The sequence below is a fragment of the Nothoprocta perdicaria genome, unplaced genomic scaffold, assembly GCF_003342845.1.
Source record: "Nothoprocta perdicaria isolate Ctin4 unplaced genomic scaffold, notPer1 scaffold_14, whole genome shotgun sequence".
Taxonomy (NCBI): domain Eukaryota; kingdom Metazoa; phylum Chordata; class Aves; order Tinamiformes; family Tinamidae; genus Nothoprocta; species Nothoprocta perdicaria.
Window position 1 is genome coordinate 2,977,348 of NW_020454538.1, and position 24,972 is coordinate 3,002,319.

At 45.0% G+C, this 24,972-nt stretch overlaps 1 protein-coding gene across 1 annotated transcript in view; it reads left to right on the forward strand.

The window, feature by feature from the left end:
- Positions 1-7,127, forward strand: part of FGFR3 (fibroblast growth factor receptor 3) — a 51,979-nt gene extending 44,852 nt beyond the window's left edge. The window contains exons 12-18 of the mRNA XM_026034058.1: positions 368-478; positions 815-1,005; positions 2,361-2,483; positions 3,716-3,786; positions 5,278-5,415; positions 6,164-6,269; positions 6,365-7,127. Coding sequence (XP_025889843.1) covers positions 368-478; positions 815-1,005; positions 2,361-2,483; positions 3,716-3,786; positions 5,278-5,415; positions 6,164-6,269; positions 6,365-6,529 — 905 coding nt within the window. The 3' untranslated portion in view covers positions 6,530-7,127. The remainder of the gene's footprint in view (positions 1-367; positions 479-814; positions 1,006-2,360; positions 2,484-3,715; positions 3,787-5,277; positions 5,416-6,163; positions 6,270-6,364) is intronic.
- Positions 7,128-24,972: the final 17,845 nt, after the last annotated feature.

Genomic DNA, 24,972 nt, shown 5'->3' on the forward strand with positions numbered 1-24,972 from the left:
TCACCTTCACTTCTAACAAGCTCTACAAATGAGTCCCAGATTCCCAAACTGCCTTTTAATAGGTATCAAAATGAAACAGAAGATGAAAGGTTTTTCTTATTTGCATATTATAATTTCTCTGCATTTGTTCAGATTTTTTTTTTTTGGTCAAAGATTTCCTTTTCGACCAAGATTTTCTTATTTTGTGGTGTTTTTTTTATTTTTATTTTGACTCTTCTCCCCAAAGTGGAAGGAAATACTGAAACTTTCAAAGCATTCATTTCCAATCAAAACTGCATTTGGCTACACCACAGTTGTATAAATTGCTTCACAAAAGACACATTTTCTCTCTGACGTTTTCTTTCTCCTCCTCTCTTGCTCTCTCCAGATGATGCTACCGACAAGGACCTGTCCGACCTGGTCTCTGAGATGGAAATGATGAAAATGATTGGGAAACACAAAAACATCATTAACCTCCTTGGTGCCTGCACACAGGATGGTACGTCTTGATTCCCATCAGGCAGGTGTAGGGCAGCAGAAACCTTGTGGTGCCACCAGCCTCCATCCAACCAGTCACCACCCCAGCTCTTCCACAGCAGGTCCCCTGGGAATAAGGAGTGGTGGCTGGAACCGGTGATCGGTGCTAAGGGGCTTTTCCTGCTTGCTCCAAATTTATTATGAATGAACCACATGACACCTGTCTGTGCCCCATGGATGGCCAAGTAGTTGACTGCATGACTTTTGAGGGCATGGAGATGTGAGCTCCCAGCTCACCCAGCCCACGCGCGGTACTTGCTTTTGCTCTGCCTGCTGCTGACCGTGCTGTTGCTTGCAGGACCACTCTACGTGCTGGTGGAGTACGCATCGAAAGGGAACTTGCGGGAATACCTCAGGGCACGTCGTCCACCCGGCATGGACTACTCTTTCGATACTTGCAAGTTGCCAGAGGAGCAGCTGACATTTAAAGACCTCGTTTCCTGCGCCTACCAGGTGGCCCGTGGCATGGAGTACTTGGCATCTCAGAAAGTGAGTTGAGAAACCCAGATCAGTCAAAGTGTTGGTTAAACCCTTATTTTCAAGGATGTGCAGTACAGCATGTGTGCAGGCAAAACATTGCAGACTTTTCCCTTCAGAGGTTAATTTTTTTCAGTGTGAAATGCCTTGTTTTTTTGCAAAAGATTTAAGTCCTAGAAAGTGTGTGGAGGTTGCATTCATGAGCTGTGCAGCTCCACAGCCCTGGCTGTCACCTGCAGGCCCACTAGCATCTCCACAAGGCACAGCTGTAAAACCACAAGCGTTCCTAACCTCAGCACCCATCCTCAGCAATTTAACCACTGCCACTCATAGGAGTAATTGACGTTCTACTGGGCAATCCTTACCTTGATCTGCAATGGTCATGGTGAGCATTGCACAGGTCTCCTCCCCCTGGACAACTTCTTGTCCCCTGGCGTCAGCCAAAGAGGAGGTCACCTGGGAAGGATTACTTTAGATTAAAGAGCTGGTGCAGCCTTGTTCCCCCCAGCTCCCTTTTAGCTCCCTGCTAAAAACACAGAGCACTCAGTAGGAAGCAGTGATCTTGCATGTAGCACATGTGCTCGTGGCTTTTGCAAGCGTGTGTAGGCTGGTTGGAGCAGAGCTGCTGGTGGATTTGGCTCACCACATAGCCAGGCCCAGGTTACTCACTTTGTGCTTTGTTGGCACTCAGCTGGCTGCTGCCTTGGCTCACATCATGCCCCTGGGATTGCATCTCATTTACCCTGGTGTCAACAAGTGGAGAATCTGACCTGTGGGCTTACTGGACCATGTGCCAGATACTGTGACATCTTCTTGGAGTAGGGAAATACAAGGCAAGAGCAAGTCCAGCTTCAGGTTTAAGGTGTATTGGCTCTGTAACTTGAGTTCAGAGCTATTGGTTTATGGTGGCTCTAAACTCCCTACCAGCACAGAGCAGACTAACTTAGCTCTTTTCTCAGATAACAACCTCAGTGACGATACATTAGGGATGTCTTAATTTGAGTATTTTTTTTCTCCAAACATCAACCTGCACTCTCCTTCTTGGAGAAAGTGGGACAACAAGGCAGCTTTATGTCACAGTAGACGCCCCCAGAGAAGAGGAGGGTTTGATTCCCACCCGTGCAGCCCCTTTGGCGAGAGGAGATGTGTGGCCGTGGCACCACTGATTAGGTGTTGCTAAGAGGTGGTTCCCATTGAGCGTGCATGATGGGCAGTGACACAGAAAGTGAGGAATTAAGCAGTGCCCACAGCTTTATGAGCTTGGGAGTCAATGAAGCAGCAGCTCATAAAGCTCCCGTTACTGGTGGTTCCAGGCAGGCGCAAACAGCTAACAAGCCCAAATTTATTTACTTGCTCACCTTTCACAGTGCATTCATCGTGACTTGGCAGCCAGGAACGTGCTAGTCACTGAAGACAATGTGATGAAAATAGCCGATTTTGGCCTCGCTAGAGACGTTCACAACATCGACTATTACAAGAAAACCACCAATGTAAGTACTGAGCTACCAAGCACGTGTAGTTTTCCTTCTGGCAGGGAAATAGGCTATCGCTACAGCAAACAGCCCAAATTCCACATTTCCCCTTTTAATAGGCCTGGAGAAGAAGAAATCTGCTAGTGTCCTGACCTGTAGACATGCTGGCCCCAGGAGCTTGCTCACCACCCGTTTTCTCACTGACAGATACTGCTGGAGTCATCTTTGCCAAAGATGCTCTTGACTAAGAGAAACCTTTTCTTATTTTTGAAGGGGAAAGCAGCAACAGAACAAAAGCTTAAACTATAATGTCGCATGGAGGCAGTGGTGGGAGAGGTTGAGGGTATTGCAGAACCAAAGCCTTGGAACTGCAAGGAGTTTCAATGCACAACTAGTCCAAGGAAATCTACCTTGCCCTTACCACGGAACAACGAGACAAACCCAACCCAGAATCCTGCTGATCCTTTCAAACATCACTTGGGAGAAACCTCCCTTAATTACCAATCTTCATCTTTGGAATTATAATTTTGACTCCAATGGATTTACACCCCTTGGAGAACTCAGAATGTAATGTCATTTGTGAAGTCCACATAAGTCCCATCTTTAGCTGGGTCCCCCCATAAGTTAGTCGTTGAGAAGACAGTATTGCCTTCCCTAAGCCAAATTATAGCGTGGGCAAGAAGCAATCTGCTGTGACCTCTTCAGGGATCAACCAAAGCATCCTGATATAAGAGGGTCCTATGGAAACTTGGCACCAGATTCCTGGTCTTTGGACTCTGGAGGATTGAGATTGGGTTCATAGAGGATCTGGCCCTGGAATTTACTCTGGGAAGTTTCCCCTCTCGTTCAGCAGAAGCAGCACTTGGACTGCAAGGCAAACTGTTGCTTCAAAGCACAGAGGTGGAAAGTGTTGCCTCATGCACTGCTTCTGAGCTAGCTGCATTTATGAGCACTGGATGCTGTTCCCATGCAAAGATTTAGATGCCCTGATACCATAAACCTGCCTTGGCAGTGACATGAAGTCCGCTACCAAGAGCCTGTTTACTGCTAAAATAGCCAGGGGAGATCCAGGGATCAAATGCTCTAATCTGTTTACAAGTGGCCACTCCTGCTTTGCCCAGTGACCGGGAAGGCAGATGTGATTGTTAATGAAAATGTTTCAAACTGGATTAGAGCAGAAGATTCAGCTGGTGCCGCTGTGGCTGAGCGAATATGCTGATGGGCCACTGCCTTTGTCTTCCTAATTACAGGGTCGGCTGCCTGTGAAATGGATGGCTCCAGAAGCATTGTTTGACCGGGTCTACACTCACCAGAGCGATGTGTAAGCATTACCCACACTTAAAACAAAAATGAAATAAAAGCAAAATAAACACCCTGGGATCCCAAAGGCAAGCGAACTGGGAACACAAGCAGGGCTCCTGCGCTGCTGGTGGGACGTGCAGACGCAGAGGGTCGGAGCCGCAGCTTTGCACATGTGGTTTTGCTTTACCCTTATCTAGTTGCTTTCATCTGTGGATGTCCAGCAGCTTCTGCAACATTGTAGGAAGGCAGGCAGGAATTTCTCATCTGGTTTATAGATGAGGAGTTGCGTTCTGCGGTCAAAAAAGTTCATTTAAAAAAAAAATAAGTAGATTTGTGTAAAAAAAAGTTACCCTTGACTTCCTCCATGCTGTGACCTGGATGGTTGCATGTCACTGGAGTAGGTGAGATGAGCCTGAGAGATTCTGCCCAGTGTTAGTAGCGGTGATCAGAGAATATTCAACACATGCATTTACTGGTTAACTTCGCTGCTTCACTTAATTTGCCCTTTTTTTTCTTGTCTGTTTTATGCCTCCATGCTGTAAGCAAGCAGAGCCTGCAAGAGATGATAGATTTATCAAGCTGCTAGCTTAAAGATTGTTCTTTCTTTTTCCTGCCTTGAATGGGAAGTAGAGCAGTCTAAGAAACTGTTTGAGATGATATTTCAAGTTTACTGGGGCTGAAGGAGCTCAGTATGCACACTGGCTTTTCTGTTTCAATATTTGGTTGATAATGGCATTTTCACACTAATTCAGCAGACTGCCTGTACACTCCTCAGAGTTCCCTGTTTAGAATCAGACAAATTTATCTTTTCTATTATGGTATTAATTTTACTTACTTTGCCTTTATTGATCTTAAATCATAGTTCCCATGCTTAGGTAACGTTGCATTGGGCACGATAGATAAATCAAAGCTAGGGAAAGAGAGAGTGAGCGTGCTTGAAAGAGAAACAGAGACAGATAATCCCTGTCTTTAAAAAGAAAACTAAGAAGGCAAAGGACATTCTTGAAAAGAGGACTTTTAACCAGAGCACAGCTGCAGGACTGGAGTGTGTAACATTAGTGCTGCGCTGATTTTTGCTGGGGGATTTTTCTCCCAGCTCGGCCAGTGAAATGAGTGTTGTAACAAGCAAGTTTTGGTATCGGCTTGCACAATTAGTAGCCTGTGGTTCCAAGGCAGCGATTCAGTGAAGCTGTGCATGAATAATTTGATTTGTTCCATTCAGTGGAGCTGGTGGAAGACCTAACAAAGAGCTAGGGGTAATAGATGGGCTGTCACCTATCTGATTAAATGCTCATTTCAATTTCAGACTTGGTGCCTGGGATTTCTTTGCTATTGAGTTGGATCAGCAGAGATCTCCAAGTAACTAGTAAAAATGGCCTAGGCAATTAGTCATGCTATTGATGACTTTGTTAGCTATGCATGGCTGCACAGAAAGAAAGCAGGGCGGGGGGGCAGGGAGCCCGGCAGAGAAAACCTCATTGAATTTTAAAGATCTTTCTTTGGTTTCCAGCTGGTCTTTTGGAGTGCTGCTATGGGAGATCTTTACGCTGGGAGGGTCTCCGTACCCGGGAATTCCCGTTGAGGAACTCTTCAAGCTCTTGAAAGAAGGCCATCGGATGGACAAACCTGCCAACTGCACTCACGACCTGTAAGTAACCCGCTGCCATGTCCCCACTGCGCTCCTCCTCTCGTCCCGAGCACCACTCACCCTCTTCCCGGCCTCCCCGTGGCCTTAGGAAGCATCACGGATGCAGCTTACCCACCCCTATCTTTTCCCACCCAATTCTCAGTCAACTTGAGGTTCCTCCTGGGACCTCTGGCCACTGGGTCTACCACTGTGTCATTGTGGTTGGAAAAGACCTTCAAGATCATGGAGCCCAACAAAGGACTGCCTTTGTGCAGTGGAGTGGAGGGAGGAGCGAGCCAGGAGCGTGTACGGCCCCGTTGGCAGGAGAGCCTTACTGAGCTCTTCCATCTGCTCCTGGCACCGCGCGGCACGGACGCCCCTCAGGGACGGAAGCCGTTGCACAGTCACCTTGGGTGTCCTAGAAAATGTCACAGTTCCAGTTGGCTCCTTCCTTGGTACTTCAACAACAGTAACTTCCCAAGCTTTAGGCAATGTCTTGGTGCCCATGTGGGACTCCCCACAGGGACCCAAGAAGGGAAAAGCAGTGGGACAAGCAGGCCCTGCCTAGTCCTTCCTGGAAGCAGCACAGCCCATAGCATTTTACTGGGATTGCAGAGATTGCAGGAGCCTCCTGCTTTCAGAAACCACCTGAAGAGATGTCAGGTCCTCCTGCCACCCACCTCAGTCCTGGTGGGGCGGAGGGCATGGAAGGGGCTTCAAGAGGTGCCCCACATCACTCCAGGTGACAACATGTCCCCCTGCCCCACAGGTACATGATCATGAGGGAGTGTTGGCACGCAGTGCCGTCGCAGCGGCCCACCTTCAAGCAGCTGGTGGAAGATCTGGACCGGGTCCTCACCGTGACGTCCACCGATGTGAGTGTGGCTCTGGCGCGGGGAGGGACGGATGCTCCTCCAAGGCTCAACGCCGCATCCCTGCGTTAACATCTCCTGGGTTTCTGCCCTTGCAGGAGTACCTGGACCTGTCGGTGCCCTTCGAGCAGTATTCGCCTGCGTGCCAGGACACCCACAGTACCTGCTCCTCGGGGGACGACTCCGTCTTTGCACATGACCTCCTGCCCGATGAGCCGTGTCTCCCCAAGCACCCTCAGTGCAACGGCGTCGTCAGGACGTGAGGACCTTCCACCCGGACCGACAGACGGATGGACGGACGGACGGACAGCAGACACGCGGAGGCGTGGGCCTGGCAGAGGCCGAGGACCAACCGTAGTGAAGGATCTTTCCGTGAAACTGCTTGGTAATTCCAGAAGACTTTTGTTGTTGTCGAGCTGTTCAGGGTAATTTTTTGTTTTCCCCGTTTGCTGTATAAAAAGTCAAGAAGCACTGTTTGGCCTGAAGGAACTAATCTCTTGCCAAGATTATATATCATATATAATTTTTTTATTATTATTTTTTTTCTAAACAGAATGTTAAATCTGGGGCAGGTGCCGACCCCCCCCACCTCCGGTATTGTATTATTGAGTGCCAGAGTAGCCGTTCTGTGCCTGCAATACGAAGAAGAGACAAAAAATCTTCCTTTAAAAAAAAAAAGTGTAAAGAATGTAGAAATTCTTTGCTTATGCAATCTGTACATGAACCTTTTTGGTGGAGCTGAAAAGCCACGTTGCCTGCAGGGATTCATATATTTATAAAGAATATCTATATTTTTGTTGTTGTTTTTATAGCTTCGTGATCTACTACCCAGCTACTTAGAAGGAATCCTTTTCTTTTTTTTCTTTTTCTCATTTTGTTTTTTTTTTTTTGAAGAAGAAGAAGAAAAAATAAGACGCAAGTAATAATAATTTCTTTTTTAAAAAAAAAAAAAAGAAAGATGGTGAAGTCATCCTAAAGAGCGAACGGCAGCGTTGCGGTGATGAGCCGCCCGTGCCGGCGGCGGCCGCGCGGTGCCGAGGGCGGAAAGCCGGCGTTCCCGCGGGATACGTCGGGATGAGACCCGGGGCACCGGCTGCTCTGCCCTCCCACGCGGGCAACCGCGGCTCCGGCTCCGCGCGGTGACTCGGAGAGAGAAGTTACGGGTACCTGTAGGCAAGAGCCTTTAACTTATATCAAAAAGGTTTATTCCAGAGAATCTTGTGTATATATCTATAAATATAGCCTGTATATATATAAATAAATATATTAAAAACAAAACAGAATGTACTATACTAATGCAACGTAAAGCCGTGCTGGGAGAGAGTCTCGGAATATGAGCATTGCAATCTAGGATATACTGATCTGGGCGACAAGAGATTTTTTTTTGTTTTTTTTTGGTTCTGTTTTATATCTTGACAGTTTTGTTTTAAAAATTGTACCTTAACGTGTATATTTGTAAAGTTATTTATAGACGTTAACATATCTGTTCATCGGTTTAAATAGTGTAGCGTTACTGTAAACTTTAAAATTTCATCGAGCTTAAGGGTTTTTTTAACTTATTAAAAACGGAGAAAAGTATATTAATCAAGTTCTTTTGTGTTTATGGGAAATATTGAAAGAATGTATAGATGTACAGTCATTTAACAAATTACATTTAATGTTATAAATATATATATATGTATTCCTTTAAAAAAATATTAGTTTATCCTGGATTGCAGTGAGCAAAGGTAAGTTTATTTTTCAATACATCACCAGTGGTTAAAACCAAACAAACAGCAGCAGAGAGATGATTTTTACGTATTTCAGAAAAAAATAAAAAAAAAAACGGGGCCAAGAATTCTTCCATCAGTTTAACCACTGTGCATTAGCGGGGCGTGGGTGTTTATTTTTCTATTTTCGAATGAAGGTATTCTTTGTGGTCAACTTAATGATAAGTATGCAGCAACGCTCAGCGTTGACTTTGGGTGACGCGTGCTAAATTTTATTCCCCCCCTGGCCGGTACCGTCGTATTTGGGGTTTGCATGAGCAAAACAGAGGCGTGACACTGTTCATAGGGGAGATGCAATGACTGCATGTTTCTTTTGCATTTAACACGTTGGGGGGGGAAAAAAACCCCAAGCCCAGGATGCTGGGCTGAAAATGCTGTGCTGTTTTGTTCCTCTACGACAGAGATTGCTGTGTAAAAGCACACGATGGAACAGGGAAATTTTAATATGGATCAAGCTGACAAGGGGGGAGGTATGGGTGTTTTTTGGCTTTTTTTTTCCTTTGTTTGTTTTGTTGTTTTTTCCTGTCCAGAAGACTTTATCTGCTACCACAAAGAAGCAAGGGTAATTGCATCCTGAATTCTTGCTTTCCATTTTGCTCTGGTGCATATTACATATCAATGTTTCAGAATAACAGGATGACAACATCTCATTTTAAGATATTTTTTTTCTTTTTAGAGCCACAAAATCCTTATCCTAAAATAAATAATTTATAGTTTGAGGTTACTTCAGTGGAAGTTTGAGAAAGTAGATCTCTATAGTTTTTTGTTTTGTTTTGAATGAAAAAGAAAAAAAAGAATTTGGGGGTATTTTCTTACAAATGTCTGCTAATTGTGTACATTCCAGGTACTCGAAGCAGTGAGTTTCTTGTACTGAAAAAAGAAAATGTACAAAACTGTGCATGATTTCAAATGTTACTAGATATTATAAATATATATATAATTTATTGAGTTTTTACAAGATGTATCTGTTGTAGACTTGTTGACTTAACATTTCTTATTCAATGCTTATATAGTTTTATAGCCTGGACTATTATCTTTAAAAGCTTAAAAAAATTAAAAATTTTTCATTTTGTTACATTTTATACCGTTGATGTTACAATCCACAGGTTTGCATAGCGTGATTTTTCAATGAGCAACTCTGTTCAGTTTATTTTAATACTGTACTTCTGTGCCTGACAGCTGCAGCTGTCGCAGGTGTGAGACGAACACTAAATAAAACTATTCTGCTTTTGTTAACATGGCAAACTTACTTTTACCAAAAAAAAAAAAATAATAAATAAACAAGTTGTTAAATTTTGGGTTTTTTTCCCAGTCGTGAGGGTCCTTTGCGGACACTAATGTTGCATTTTCCAGGGTCTGTAGCCACCAAACCCATGCAAGAGGGATGTGTTTTGCGGTGGTGCTTTGATCGCTTTTGCCCTGGGCATGATTTTGCATGAGCAGCGCAATGTTAGGGCTTCATTCTTCAGCAGATTAACCTGAAGCCAAGGTGGGTGGGTAGGAGGTGCAGTTTTCCCCCTCTCCTGTGTGGGATGACAAGGACAGCCCTTTTCATGGCACTCATCGGTGGCCAACAGTACTTTTCAGTCATGCTGGGCTTTCTCCCGCTGATTTTGCAGAGGGTGTTACATTCGTGACAGCGATGCCAGGGAGGGAAGGGGGCTCTTGCACCCGGTTGGGTGCAGAGCAGACATCCATCCAGGGTGGAAGAAAATTGCACCTGGTAGAAGAAAATTGGGACCTGACCCAACCCAACCCCACCAACAAGGGCAGCCTTGGGGCAAGGAGAGCAACACCAAGACTTTGCCCTGCCAAAACATCCACAAACGGGCAGGAAAAAAAATGTCCTTTAAGCAGGGATGGAGGCAGACAGGAAAGCCACAGCGGGGCACAGCCCTGGCCCAGGCGGACACTGACCTGCTCCAGTGAACCCGTGGGATATTTGCTTTCCCTCTGAGGTGTCATGATGTCACCCTCCTCTGCCGGCCTTCACTAGCAGCACTGTTTGCTTGGAGATGAGGATGCGGACTGATATCTTCTTCTAATTGTCTTATTGTGAGTATTTCTCTTTGGCTGCACTTGATGTGCATTGACAAAGTGCAATAAAATGCTGCCAAGGAGCATTTGTGATGGTGCTCAGCATGGGGGAGTCATGGCAGGCGTCCCACCGCATCCAGCACCGCTCGTCCTCCCCTCCAGCATCTGCAGCCGCCAACCTGAACATTGGGTGCCCTCTCCATGTGAAAGGGCATGTTTTTCAGAAGAAATTTCTTTTTTCCTGGGTGGGTAACTACGCAAACAGGGCCTCGCACTGGCCCCGTGACTTGTTCCGTGGCGACGTTCAAACAAACTCCCAATGAGGCAGTTGGTCACCGCTCCAAGGTGGAAAAGTCCCAAGTCCTGCAGGCGTCAGTAAGAGACGGAGCAAAAGAGAGCTAAAAAAGCAAAGGTTTCCTGCTGCTGCTCAAAACTCCTGCAGGACTTGTCTTCTCCTGGTGTCTGCCCCTGAGCTCTTAGTCACTCCCTACACAACCCACTGAAAGGGGAGGTGGGGACAGGGACATGGGTTGTGTTGGCATGGGAAAGAATGGGGCAGGTCAATGATGGAAGCACTCAGCACCACAGCACTGCCAGCAGTGGGAGGACACAAGGACCTGCCCAGAGAAGAAGCCAGGAGCTACAATGCTTTCTAGACCTACTGGCAAGTAGGTGCCTATGCTTTCTAGACCTACTGGCTGGGCTGGACCTAGGGAAACATTCCAGAAGAAATCTTACCGGACAGCAGTCTTGGGCTGGGGACTCACTGACAGATAGTTTCAGGCTAGGGACACATTGTGCTGGCCTGCACCCTCATCTCAGCCACTTTCACTCTCTTCATGGTTTAACTTGCTCGTGCCTCTCTCATTTACCTTCTCCATTTCATCATCGCAAGGTTGTTTTCCACATACAGCATCTCAGGTGTAGGCAACCCTTTAAGCAGAAGGAGCGTTGTGCCCTGCCCCAACGTGATGGTTATCTAAGCTCAGGAGAGACGTTGGTGTCCCAGCCAGAGCAATGCAACCACCCCCGAGCCCTGCAGGGATGGCTGCACCCACACACCCTACCGTGAGTGAGCATCTCGTTGGGCTGGCACCCGCTGGAGACCAGGCTGTGGCCACTGCTCCAATCTCAAGTACTTTTGGGGCAGCAGCAGGATGCAGGAGGAGATGGGAAAAGAAAGCACGAAAGGAGAAAGACCTCTTGCAAAATGCATAGGTGGCACTGACCCAGGAATGATTTTGCTGAAGGCCAAAGTACATCTGCTTGCATCACTCACTGAACACTGCTTGCTCGAGGTATCTTACCAGTGCAGATAAAAGAGGTTTTGTCATCAAGGATGAAGGCCTTGAGCTGGGAAGACATGAGGGAAAGGAGCCAGAGTCCTAGGAGAGCAGGGTTTGCTGCTCCTTCGGCTTTTGGGAGATGGAAGTGGACAGAGGGCAGTGACTGATATTTTTAGGCTGGGTCTTCCTTGTCTTTTCTCTGCTCCCCCAGGGCTCAGGCATAAGCAAAGCAGGCAAAAAATAAACATTTAAAAAAAAAATATTTTGTCAGTCCCCACAGCAGTGCTCTGCCTATTAGATACACGAGCATTTAGCTCTTGGTTTGTACAGCACCTGCAGTGACTGCAAACTAAACGATGAGTTTTGTGCCTCTTCCCTGGCACCTCTCCCCAGGACGAGGCAGGAGCAGGGAAGTGTCGTCACGTGGCAGGTGGAGAAGCGCCTGGCTGCCGGAGCCACGAGCACCTCTGCTTGCTGCAGGGCTTCTCACCCCCTGCTGCAGCAATGCAAGGAGCCGGGAGGACTCTGCAGCGCAGGGAGGTGCTGTCCTGCACCCCGCTGTGGCCGCACTCCCAGGGACATTAAGGCGCAGAGCAGTAAATCAGGCAACAAGACTGACCCACAGCTGGAGGGCCCACGACGGGACATGGATCAACACGCGGCCTCTTTATTGACAGCACCCCCTGACTACTGTTGTCACAGACACTCAGCTAAACAAGACACTCACCCCTGGGGCTGCATCCCCTTCTCGAGCCGGGCAATGGAGCTTGCTAGCTGGAGATGGGTGAGGAAGGTGGTAGGACAACGCTGCATCAAACCCACCTCAGGTAAACACTTGAACGCCTTCCACCCTAGACTAAAACCAAATGTAATTAGAGACTTCCAGACTTCAGAGAATAAATTAAATAACTTTAGAAGAATAAATTAAATAACTTTAGAGGCTTTAGAGCAGGAGTGGTAAAACTTGTTACCTTTTGTCTCATACCTACATGGCATTTTTATAGGATATGAGTAGAATCTGCAGGGGTAATGGTGGGAACTTAAGGCTGATAAAGACAATATAAAGCAGAGAAAATGCTCACAAAAGTTTACTATACTTGCAATACTGGGTGAAAATCACCAGCCATCTTCCTACAAATCCTCACTGAAGCTGCCCCAAAGAACTAGCCACCTTAGAGAGTAACTTTGCAAGGTGATCAGACTTCATCTCTAAGCTCTGTGAAGGGCTGTTCCTGTGCACTCCAGACATGGTCACACACATGGAAAAGCATCCCAGACCACCAGGATCTGGCCAGTAGCTTGACACATTCCCAACAACGCTTCACACATTCAACACGTTTGTACTACCAGAAAGTTCTAGTTGCACTAGAGGAGTCTGAACCCAATCCAAAAGAAATCACCTTTTGTCTCTTCTGGGCAGCACACTAGTGTATTTTTGCCTAATATATGCAAAACTTGTTCAGAAAAACACTTTTTGTGCTGACTTGCCATCAGACATTCATGTAGTCTGCTCAATGGGGCGAAATCCCCACTTACTGCTTCCAATAAATCAACTAAAACTTATTTTTATACTCCCAAGCCAGCAATATGGAGGAGATAGGGAAAGGACAGGTGCAATTTTCTTCAAAAGCAGAAATTGAGTAGCCTTTGCACAACTTGCTTTCAAGCAGGCCTTACAATTAAATCTGCTTTAATAACCTCTTATCACTGACCAATGAAGAAGAGATCTTTTTGCGTCCCCTTATGCTTCCCTCCAGCTTTTAATTACTTCAGCTACTTCTCTCCTGAAGGAGATGGTAGACTTGCAGGTTACAGTTTTTGAGACCTTTCTGGAGGAACAAACTGCATGGGTAGTGCTGGGGGAGGTCACACTTCACTTACAGGGTCTCAAGACAATCAATCATCTTATTATCCCAGCATAAGACATACACACATCCTCTATGTGGAAAACACACACACTCAAGATACCAACATGATGTGGTTGATGCTCACCACCCCTTCACTGCGTGCAACCACCATGGTCAAGCAGCTGAACAGGATCAGCTGCTGAATGCATGCAACTAATCCAGATGAGGAACGAAAAGTTCCTCATGTCTTCTACCACTCGAGGCCAGTGAGGAAATTGGTCTTAGCAGACAGTAACTCAGTTTCCACTGCTCTCAACCTTGTCCTGGTAAGGGAGCTACCACAGAGCATGAAGTGTGTGACCATGAACCTTGAACCTTAGGTACACTGCTAACTAAACTCTGTTGGGTGTCAACAGAAAGGCACTCAGGCGTTTTGCTGATGAGGGCAGCACAGAAACCAAAAGAGACTGGAGCCTCTGTGAGCCAAAAGAGCAGATGGGTGACAAAAGCCAACCCATCTTCACAAAGGGAAAGATAGGACCAACCTGCCAGATGGTTTCCCAACTATGATGCTCTCCCTTCCTAGAAGCTTATGAGGACATGAACTGGCAATGTGCAGCTGCCAGAAAGGGGTGTTGATTTATAACCTGCACATGAAACGTTCAAGATTATGGCAGCCTTTGAATGGCTTTTCAGAGCTCCTGTTATACATGCAATCCATATCTCTGGTGCTTACTTGCCATGCTGCAAACTTTACCTTACAAAAGAGACACAGGAGGTGAATTTTCAGTCTGATTGATCTGGTCATTATAAAACGTATTTGTGGAAACACCCATTTCAGTAGATACATTCCTGTCTAATGCTTCTGTTGGAGATTTACAGCTCACACATGAAAAATGTATTCAAATGTCACCCACAGATATTTATGGTCAAACTGTTGGAAAACACCAGGGAAATACAGAGCTGGACCAGCTTAATGAGATCCTGCACAGTCTCCCTTCTGGCAAAGCCGTCTACTCAGGATAATCCTCACTACCTCAGCTCAGGGTGTGCGACCACCTAACTAGCAAATATCTCCTGCCAAACAGTCCTTCACACTACCTATAGAAATATTCCTACCTCGAGCAAGACAAATGACTAGAACTCCAGAAAATTAGCTGGTGCCTTTACAAGCATTGCCACCTGCCAAATATTGTAGGAGAGAAAAAGGCAGCCTGTGCAATATACCCTCAATGACCAGGGGATTTTACCTGGCAAGGTCTGAAGCTGTCATGCCTGGCGCCTGAGCAGCATCGCGGCTGCTAGATGAAATATGCAGATAAATACTGCACACATCGCGAGGCAAACACTAAACAAACAGCGAGATCCAGCCTGGGATGGAGGTCCCGAGGTCCCTGGCTGCAAGGGAGGAACATGAGGAGGAGCTTTCAGCTCCCCTTGCTCCAGCTGAGCAAAGATATTTACATCCTTGGAGCCATCCAGGGTGGACACTCAATTGCCTTACCTATGCAGCAGTATAGCTTGCTGCTAGCTAGTAAACATCTAGTTGTAAAGTTTTGTTTGCTAGCTGCAATTTAAACATTTAGAACAGTTTTGCTAGTAGTGAAATGTGTTGATAAAATTAATGCTTTTAATATTTTCTGTCAGTTTTACTGCCCTCTACTACTAAGATCAGAATTCACCCTTAAACTGTGGGACACATCAGATGGGGTGAAACATTTCAGACACAGCTCTTCTTCTTACGCCCTCTCAATTGGCTTCAGATGAGATTTTTGCATGTAAGGTTCTCAGAGTGAAGGTGACACGTGCTCATTTGCACCACATTTCATTTTATTTCTCATTATTCTTTATTTGTGAGAAACAAAAATTGGTTTCTCTTAAAAAAAAAAAGAAAAAGAAAAAAGAAATCTGAGCCAGTGGCAGCATTCAGATACCAAGGGCATTTCATGCCATGTCACACTATCAGCTTTCACTCTTTGAGAGCAATTTTATTATATTTTCAGGAATTACAGTTGCAAAAGCAAAGCTGATATTGGATATCCAGAAAACAGAAAGGTAAGTGCTGTATTCATTACACCATCACAATGTTATGTTGGCACAGGAAATACTCTTGACTTTTCCAACAGCCCTGTACTTAAATATAGAATTTAAGAATTTTTTACAAGGTAGAGCAATGTAGAACAAGGTAGAGAAAGAAATTTTTGGTGGTCTTGAGGTTACAAAATCTAAAAGAGTTTTGTTTGGCTAATCAAAAGCTAGTTAATTTTTCTCATGGATGTGGTACTAACTTGTACTCACTTTGCCTAGGATGCTATGTCATGTAGATGTTATAAATGGAGAAGAACTTAAGTACAATAGGAACCCAAGGAGAGTGAGCAAATCTCCAGAAGGGAGACACCAACCTTCATCCTTAAAGTCAGTTTTAAGAAACCATGTAAAGAATACCATTCTAGTTATTAGGCAAAATTTCCGGCAAAGTCAAGGGAGGTTTGTTTGTGTGGGACGGACCAGAAGAAACAGGGCCTACGTGCATGTGTGAGCCTGTAGAACAGGGAAGAAAAACACTTGTTTATGTAACTCTGAAGTTGGGAAATGAAGCAGTCAAGAAAAGCAGAGTTAGGGTTGAGTGCTCTGCTGTAATGTTGCCTCCTAATAGTTAAGGTTCAGCAGTGCTGTTTTTACACCTCCTTATGAATCAATGCAATGGGCCGTCTTCCAAAGGCAGGGGAAGATCTGCAAAATAGACCAGCTGAAGTTGTTTGTGACAAGACAACCTTTGATGATCCTTCCAAAGAAAAAAAATAAAAGGACTTTAAATGGAGACATCACCATCCTTATGGTCTCAAATGGGAGGGCTCTTGTCTCCATCTCCTGATCTGCGTGAGCTGTCCCTTGGCATGGGACTTGGGGGATCACTTCACACCCTCAGTACCAAAGAGCTGTGGTAAAATAACAGGACTATTGCTTGGCTGGCTGATGACCATTTTAGTCTCAATGCCACTATTGAGATAAGAGCTGAAAACTGTCACCACTGATATGGGCTCCTGCCCCTCAACAGACACACACTGGAAACCTGAGCACGCTGCAAAGCCACGGAGGAGCAACCCTTGCTGCTGCACTCTGTATAGAGCCCGCTGTAGGTTCACCACCTCCTCACTTTCCATCCAGCATCTCCTCAGATCTTGCACCATCGTACCTGATTTTCCATTATCTGCTCCAGTCATTAGCAGATTTCTGGCTCTGCATCCAGGATGCTCTTCTCAGCTGGCAATTTTCAAGCCAGCTGCCCCAGCTTGCAGGGACAGGAGCACCTGAAAAGGCTGCTGTGAGCTAAAAGCAAATTCTTTCTTATAAGGCTCACAAGATCTTTCAATATTTGAGCATGGAAGAGAGGCAAGCACAGTCACAGCATTTATGATGAGAGGCTTTTTTCCTCTTTGAGACATGAGACTGTGACTAAAAAAGGGACAGATCTTCCAAGTTCATGCATACGATTTTCAAATTTCCCATCAGATTTTGCATTTAATTCTGAATGGTCAAAGCAAATGCTGATCTAAAACTTGTTTATTTCTCTATACTCAATGTCTGAGTGATTCGTTTGGCTCAGAAAACAGATTTGACTATCAGCTCAAACAGCTGCTAACTACAGCCACTGAAGCCTAACTCTTAATACCAGTCCCAGAGGAGCCAATGGTTTGCATTAAATATCAGATAAGGGAAAACATCTCCATTTAGTCTGGTTATACATTTGTCAGATTTCTGTGCAGAATCCAAGCATGAGCAAGATACAAACAGCCAGTGGAAATCAGATATCGCTGCGCTCTATCAAACATTGAAGGAGCATAACCCATTCCGTTTGTTTTAGATACCTTGAATTCAGTCACAGACTGAAAAAAAGGATTTTGAGCAGGAGAGCTAATGTCTGGATAGCACGTTACAGCTGCAAAATCATGTATTAATTACCAATCCCTCTCTAATTTCACAGCTTAGAGCCCAGAGGTGCTAAAGCAAGAAAGACTTTTGCATATTTACTCAAAAAAGAGCAACACAAGCTGGAGGAACTGGATGAGTGGGCAGCGCATCTCCCAGGTATGCAGAGGTAGATAGGGTAAAATGACAAGTGGGGTCAGAAAAAGAATATTCAGAAAAAGAGTTCGGAATACTCTTTAGGATGGCACCAACGATGCCAATTTTGAGAGCTGAATCTCTACAGCTAGCTATCACCATGCACAGACATTGAACCAAAAAGGGACATTTTCAGAAGGACTCAGACTCCCAAAATTGTGCATATTAAAGCATTAGCACAGTTAACTATCCGGTCATATGTGCAAATCAAATTGCAAACGCAGCCCTAGGAGTCAGGACATGAAACCACTGGCATACAGCAGAAAATTAACCTCTGGAGCCCTCAGCCTTAGCCTTTCCTGAGTAAGATGACATGAGGATTTCATAGCTCTCTACCACTCCCTTAAAGCATAGGAATTAAGAGCACCCCTCCAAAATATATTTACTTATTGAAAATTATCACCTTTTTATGTGCCAAATAATATGCACATTCATCTGTCTAACTCTCAGATGCTCAAGTTCGAAAGTTCTCCCCTTTTTCCAGGCATTCTTCTGCATGATATTAAATTGCACATTTTCTAGTATTTACCTCAGAAATTCATGCACTGTTGTTTGGGGAGACTACAAACTGGACAGAGGTAATTCCAGTAATCTCACACACAGCTTTCCCAAGGGACCCCCGGAGCAAGGGGCTCCCATAAACAGCCTTTCAAGGAGTCAGGCACATTGCAGTAGTTATTTTTCCTGCTGCTGCATCAGTGACTCTTATTCTGGAATACACCTAACACATCCATTTGCCCCGGAGCCAGGGCTTTACCTGTGCTCATGCACCATAAAAACTCTGTTGTTCTGTGGGAACATCTGCTCCGTTGTGCTCCACCCAAACACCCCACACATTCTTCAGAAATTTCTCTTTCTACAGGTCTTGCTGCTTTTAGCCAACAGCAATATACACATTGACATGCTAAGAAGAAGTGTTCAACAGGAGGGAGAACGGGTTCCTCGTAAATTATTTTTGCTGTCGGGTGAAGGGTACCAAACTAAAGCTCTTTCAGGTACTTTAGGAAACCTGTTTGCAAAAGAAAAAGAGATTGGATGAGTCACTTAAGGTGAAATGCCTATCATTCCCTCTCTATAATTTTCTTTGAAAAGCACAGACAGTAATTTACCTAGGTACTGCAGGAAACATGGGTCACTACTGGAAAAAACATGACAGAGCAGGGTGCAACACCATGGGAACATTCTTCTCACTGAATCCATGCTACATGAGAGAACAGGGAAAGGGATTTCTACCTTGTGCTTCCCCTTGGCATGCCAAGGAGCTTATTTTATGACCACCTAGAGCTGCTCATGAGTCTCTCGATGGTCATGCCTACCAGGCACCAAAGATTGGACATGTGTGGAAGAGGAAAAGCTCTGCTTTGCCGGACACGGAAGATGATATTTCGGTGCCAGAGAAATCCAAACTATGGGGCTTATTGCAGTTTTCTGTATTGCTACACCATTGCATTCACAATTCTAGCCTAAAGAAATAGAGATTCTGGTACTTTTCACTTTTCAGTCTCAGTTGGAGCTCTTTTTGTTTGTCTTCTGTTGAACCTGGAAGGTTTGTGCCAAGGACAGTTTATAGCTTTTCTTTGCAACTCTAAAGTCCGACCATCATTTACTATCATGACTCCAGCATCCAACGTTTCAGAAAGCAGAAGCCAACTCCACTTTTCTCTTACTTCTAAGACCACTTAAATCTCTTTTTTTTTTTTTTTAAGAAAAAAGGTGGGGTTTTTTTTGTCTTCAGTGCCAGATGTCCTGAAAATATCTGTAAGTTTTGCAACTCTAGATAATGGTTCAATCCTGACTGTATTTCCTGCATTTCTTTGACTCTGACTCTAGCGTAGCTTAGATGAGCTTTTAAACTGGGGTGGTGACAGACTGTTACAACCCTATGTGTGAGCTGGTATTTCAGTCATCCCTGTGCTTTACACTGCATCCTCAGCCCTAGGAAAGCACGTGAGTAATACTTTATTATTTTATAGCTAATCATGCTGGAATTGTTGCTACATTTTTTTCTCAGATAAGCCAGTGCTCTTCTTAACTCCTACTCAGAGATTCATTTTGAAATTGTAGTTTCTATGTATTTTTTCCATGCAAAGGCAAACAACAGTCCCCACTTGAGTAGAAATGGGCTGAAAGCCTTTCCTAAGCCTGTTATTTTCATTCTCATTACTTTATTTAATATCAAAGGCACCTTACCACCTCTGTATCAAGCAGTGCACAAATATGAGCTTATAAATGACCAAAAGGGCCTGCTCTGACCTCCATGCCCCTCCAGCACAGTACCCTTAAAGCCAATGCAAAACAAAAAATACCACTTTACACAGTCCTTTGCCGCACTATGGAACTGGCCCCAATATTAAGCAAAAGGGGTCATTTTCAGGAGCTGCCTTCAAAACAGCTGGTTACCTAAGAGGTGCCGCTGGTTGGATGCTCATCCTAGCCTGCAGTGCAGGCAGGCTTGGGGGACAGTTTCTGTAAAACCTGTTCAAACTACAGTTGTGTTCACATCACTTTGCTCCTGAAGTTTCAATTAATCTGGCTTGATTTAATCTTCCATAATTGTGCAGTTTTTATTTAAATATGCCTCCAGTCTCTTAGCAATTAGTACATCCATGCATAAGTGATGCCGGTACCTCAGATCTTGTCAAACTGCTTCGCTCACTGTTTCATCACCTTCAGCTCCAGAAACTCCCCTGGTGACTGCCAGGAGCTGCGTGAGAGCACTTCTCCCTCAAATTCCAGACCATCCCGTGAAAAGCCTTTTGCGATCACAAGGACTGTACTGAAACAGATCTTGGTGCTAGGAAAGCCCAACTAAATCATCCACATATCCATGCTTCTTATCAGCCACGCTTCTCCTCTTAGAGAAGCTTAGAAGTGGGAGCACTAGGAAACCAAGTACTAATTTTGTCTTGCAGGAGAAAAATAAGATTGAACAACTGCTACCAAGTCGATCAGGTTCCAGGTCCAGCTCTGCCATGCTTAGTACCCTCTGCAAATTGTTGAATTCCTCTACAAAGCTAGATGGAAGGTTATGGTTGGCTCTTTCTGGCCTCGCTTCAGTGGAGTGGTAACCCTAGATTTTCAGGCAAGAGCTGGGATGATGGACTGATAACTGATTCAGATGCAGCCATACCTGCATCACAGACCTTTGCACACCTGCTGTCTGGTTAGGGAAAGAGTTTGGAAAAACAGTTTCCAGGCCCAGTTTTCCAACTCAGGATAGAAAGAAGATTTACCAGCTCCTTCAGGAGTGTGTATGTACTCAAGCAAGCAAAAGCAAGAAATGGGAGGCTGAGTACTTCCTTCTCAAATGCCCACTTTGGGCCCGGGACATCCTTCACCACTTGCTTAATGTTCACCTTCTACTGATTCTGATGTTAGGAGAGAAATAGTTTTTTCCAAATCCAAGTTTTTTCCAAATCCCCTAGCTGTTCTCACTGAACTAAGTTGTTCAGATAAGTGGGCTAATGCTAACCTTTCTAACAAATTCTCCATAAAAGGCCTACTAACTGCAGCTAGGACAAGCAGACTCTAACTTAATCAGTTAAGAGCTCCTTTCTTGTTTAGAACTACGGATTTTCTCTACAGTGGAAAAGTTCATCTTAGAAAATATATTTGTTGACCTGATTAGATCAACACCTTCGTAATATTCAATATTACTTTGCCTTTGGCAGCAACAAGGGCAGCTGGGCAAAGCGCTGTTTACCATTACGCTAGTTAAGGCATGTCAGACAACACACTCTGCAACTTCAGGCAGTCTCCCACATCAGACAAGCCATTGCAAAGGAACTGTTTGCAGTGGTCACTGAACAAAAGTAATTCTTTTTGAGATTATATACATATAGGATGGGTCAACACCCATCCTGCTTGAAGCTTCTCTGTGGATGGGGAGTAGCAAGCTATGGCAGCTTGCAGGAACAAGCCCAAGAGCACCACGCCACCAGCATCAACAGGAACTCTGCATGCTCCCATCAAAGCCTGAAATAAAGAATTAGGCAGTGCTGAGAACTCTAGCACATCTTGGGAGCTCTTGAAGTGTGGTTTCCAGCTGAAATAACAACTCATACCCACTACAAAATGCTTCTCGGACTGCAAATCAGTCTGAGTCCATGCACTTGATACTGCCACTCTCATGAGCACAGTTCTTCTGGCCTTGGACCCTTTCTCTTTGTACTTCCCCAGATTCAGTTGGCACTGTCTGCATCTCACTTTCCATCAAACTTTGATCCATCAGCCCTGCTCAGAGCTGCTTAAGAGTTGCTTAGAGCTGATGTTGTGAAGATTTCTCTTGCAAATGCTGTCTCATATTAACTTTAAAATCACTTTTGCTTTCAAATTCTCCCTAACAGTGCTTATAAGCAGTCCACCTGTGCAAGCAGATAATAGATGAGGTGCAAATAGTCTATGGGAATACTCCTTGTACTCAGATAGGGTTTCTTGGTCTGACAAGACAAACAAACCTTGCTGCACCTGTAAGAGCTTTCCTCATACCCTAAACACACATAGACAAGTGAAAGGTGCTTACACACACAGTAAGGCATTTGAGTTATCTAGAGTGGTAAGAGCTCACAAAAATTGAGTTACACAGCAAAGAACCTATTCTGCAGCAGCAGCAGAGATCAGCACAGGTCCATAAGTGTGGCAGCCCTGGAGCACCACAGTCCCTGGGACTTCCCCGATGAGCAAGGGGCTACATGAGGCCAACCCAATCACAGCATAGGCCCCCATCCAAGGGCAGCCTTCATCCCCTGAGCTGCACTTACAGCAGCCCATGTTTCTCAGCACAGGGTGCGGGCACAGCTCGCACTCACCCCAGCTGAAATCTAGCCCAGGTGCCAGCAGTGGGAATTGTGTCCTCAGCCCTGCCGGAGGATACCCTGGTCCATGGGAACGCTTTCCCTTGGCAGTTCAGCTTGTTTTTCTGGTTTTCTTTCTATTGCCATAGTGGAACAGAGCAGCTGGTATGGCTCCTCGGATTGACTGATTCTACCCAGCTGCCTAGGAAAAATGCCATAGAAGATGTGGAATTCAGTGTTTCTGAAAGCTCTACCCTGGCTTGAGAGAAGCCAAGGAGCTGGTATGCCAAAAAGCCTGGGCCAACAGTCTGGAAAGCCCATACAGCAGAAGTTGCCCTTCCCTTGCCGTAGGAGATATTTCTAACTAGCATTTCATCCTCTGCATTCCCTGTCAGTCTGGTGGTTTATACGGGTTCCTTCCCCAGAAGATCTGCCCACATGATAGGTACACATGGGTTAGCACTTTCTCGGGTCCTTGTTTAAAAGACGGCAAATTAAAGCACAGGTTCAACTAGGTAAAGGTAGAAAGACTCTGAAAGATCTTGCAGAAAATGAAGTCTGGGACTCATCTGAACACCATTTCTTGGTCCCCACCAAAACCTGTCTTTCATCCACTGCAGACTGCCTGGACATGCTCCACCTGAACACTTGCAGCCACAAGGCATCTGCTGCAATTCTACATAAGCTCCTCCTTCTCCCTGCTCTCCCCACACAGCAGCATCCCAACCACAGATCCAACAGGAAAGTCTTCTTCAAATCTTTGTTCTCTTTTTTTTTTATGTCTATAAAAGCAAGTAAACTCACATTTCTTGCCATGAACTGGTAAGACTTTGTTGGTTTCTACATGGATACAAGCTTATTTCGCTCTTTGCAGCATTCCCCAGTTTCATGAAACTCATAGGCTCAGTCACTGCGTGTCCCGGGGGGCAGTTCCCCAAAAGCAGGTTTGTTCTCGACAGAGCTCTTCTCTCCCTCTGCTTGAACACATGGGGTGAGTTTAATGTCCCATCCCACCAGCCTCGGGCCAGGGCTGAGGTTTTGCCCCTCCACTGGGGACAGAAAAGGGAACAGAAAGCCCCATGCTCCATCTGATATGTAAAGTGTCCTCAGAAGATCATAAGCTGAACCAAGGCAGATCCCGCATACGGCAGGCACACAAGAGAAATGCCTCTCCAGTCACCCGTTTTAAAACAATTTCTATTTGGTTTGCAGTGAAATTTACCACTGGCAGGGGTGGGATCTCAGGAGTTAATGTACTGCAGGTTTATGGTAAGTGAATGCTTCTGGAGCCATAATTCATGTTAATTGACAGAAGTTGTCTGCAAGGCTATGAAATATGCACATCATAGCTTCGAAACAGGAATCCCTGTGTGCATCGGAAAACAAACGGTCTTGCTTCCAAGCGCCATGATTACTTTTCTTTTTCCTTCAAATAAAAACAGCCAGTTATGCTCACATCTGAAATGAGGTGTGAAGAGTCACAGACACATCTGCACCAACCACCCAAACACAAGAACTGGAAGAGGAACTTACCCGAGGATGGGACTGTTCCCATTCGCTCCACGCTTTGATCACCGTACACACTAACAACCCAGCCTGCTCAGAGCAATGAAAATCATCAGGCAATTACCATTTGTGCGACCCATTTTCATCACTTCATTAAAAGCAAGGGGTCAGCTGGGGCAAATTGCCTGAGCTCCATTGACTAGAGCACACTCTGGCCCCTAAGAATTATCTGCTTGGAAAATACATGTATTTTTTGAGTAGATCCATTTTTAACCACTGAACTGCATTCACAGCCTTATAGATATGTTTAGAAGCAGAGTTTTAGTTCCAGTGAGGATATCAGTGTTAAAGCAATGAGAGGATGCAGCCAAAGATCTTTAGCAGAAGCACAGAGATGGGATTTAGTCTTTTAGAAATGAGTGTTAAAGTGAGATTATAAATGTTGAGTGCAGAACATCTTTCAAGGCAGCAAGGGAAAATTCTTGAAAAATTCTGTTTTGTCAGAGTATGCCACCACATCAAAACACAACCACCCTGCAGAGTCCATTGGGTTTGACAGTGAATTGTTTCACTGGGAAGGCTGTCTGGAAGTCTGAGTAATCCCTAAATAATAAAGGAGTTATATTGTGGTGTGAGGTTTCGAGGGGCTTGTTTGTTTGTTTGATATTTCAGACCTAAAAACAGCAATATTAAGAAACTGCATTTTAGGAAACCACTCAAAATATTTATGTTTTGCTTCTATGAAATACTGCTTCCAAAATCATGAAATCATGAATTTGTCTATTTATTCTGATAGTTTCGGAGGACTGGGTTTAATGTTTGAAAACGCATCCTAGACTAACAAATCCATTTTTCCCCCCCTTTCCTGTCTCTATTAATATTTTTGAACATTTAGAAGGAAAAGAAGAAATTTAAGGAAGGAGCAAAGATTTCCTAGATAAGATTTCCTTTTCCTAGATAACACAGAAAGAAAGGGTTTTGCCACCACTTGTGGCAGGGAATGGGAGAGGGTAAGAGCCAGCACTGCTCAGTGAGGGAGAACACACACGGCTTGAAGGGTGATGTGACATGAAGGCATGAAGGCATAGCTGGTAAGTGTACAGCAAATGATTCCTGTTCCATAAAGTCTAAAACCCTGATCCTGGACCTGCCATCATCACAGCTCATCCCTCACTGGCCCAATCCATTCCACGTGTGCATGAGGCTGTCTCCATGAGGATGTGGGAGATGAAACTTTGGGTGATCCTGACCTGTCCTGACTCAGAGGAGGTGGGGGAAGAACCCCATACAACTGCTCTTGGAGGTGGTCTTTCTGGATAGAGGCACCTGATGGTGGTTCCTCT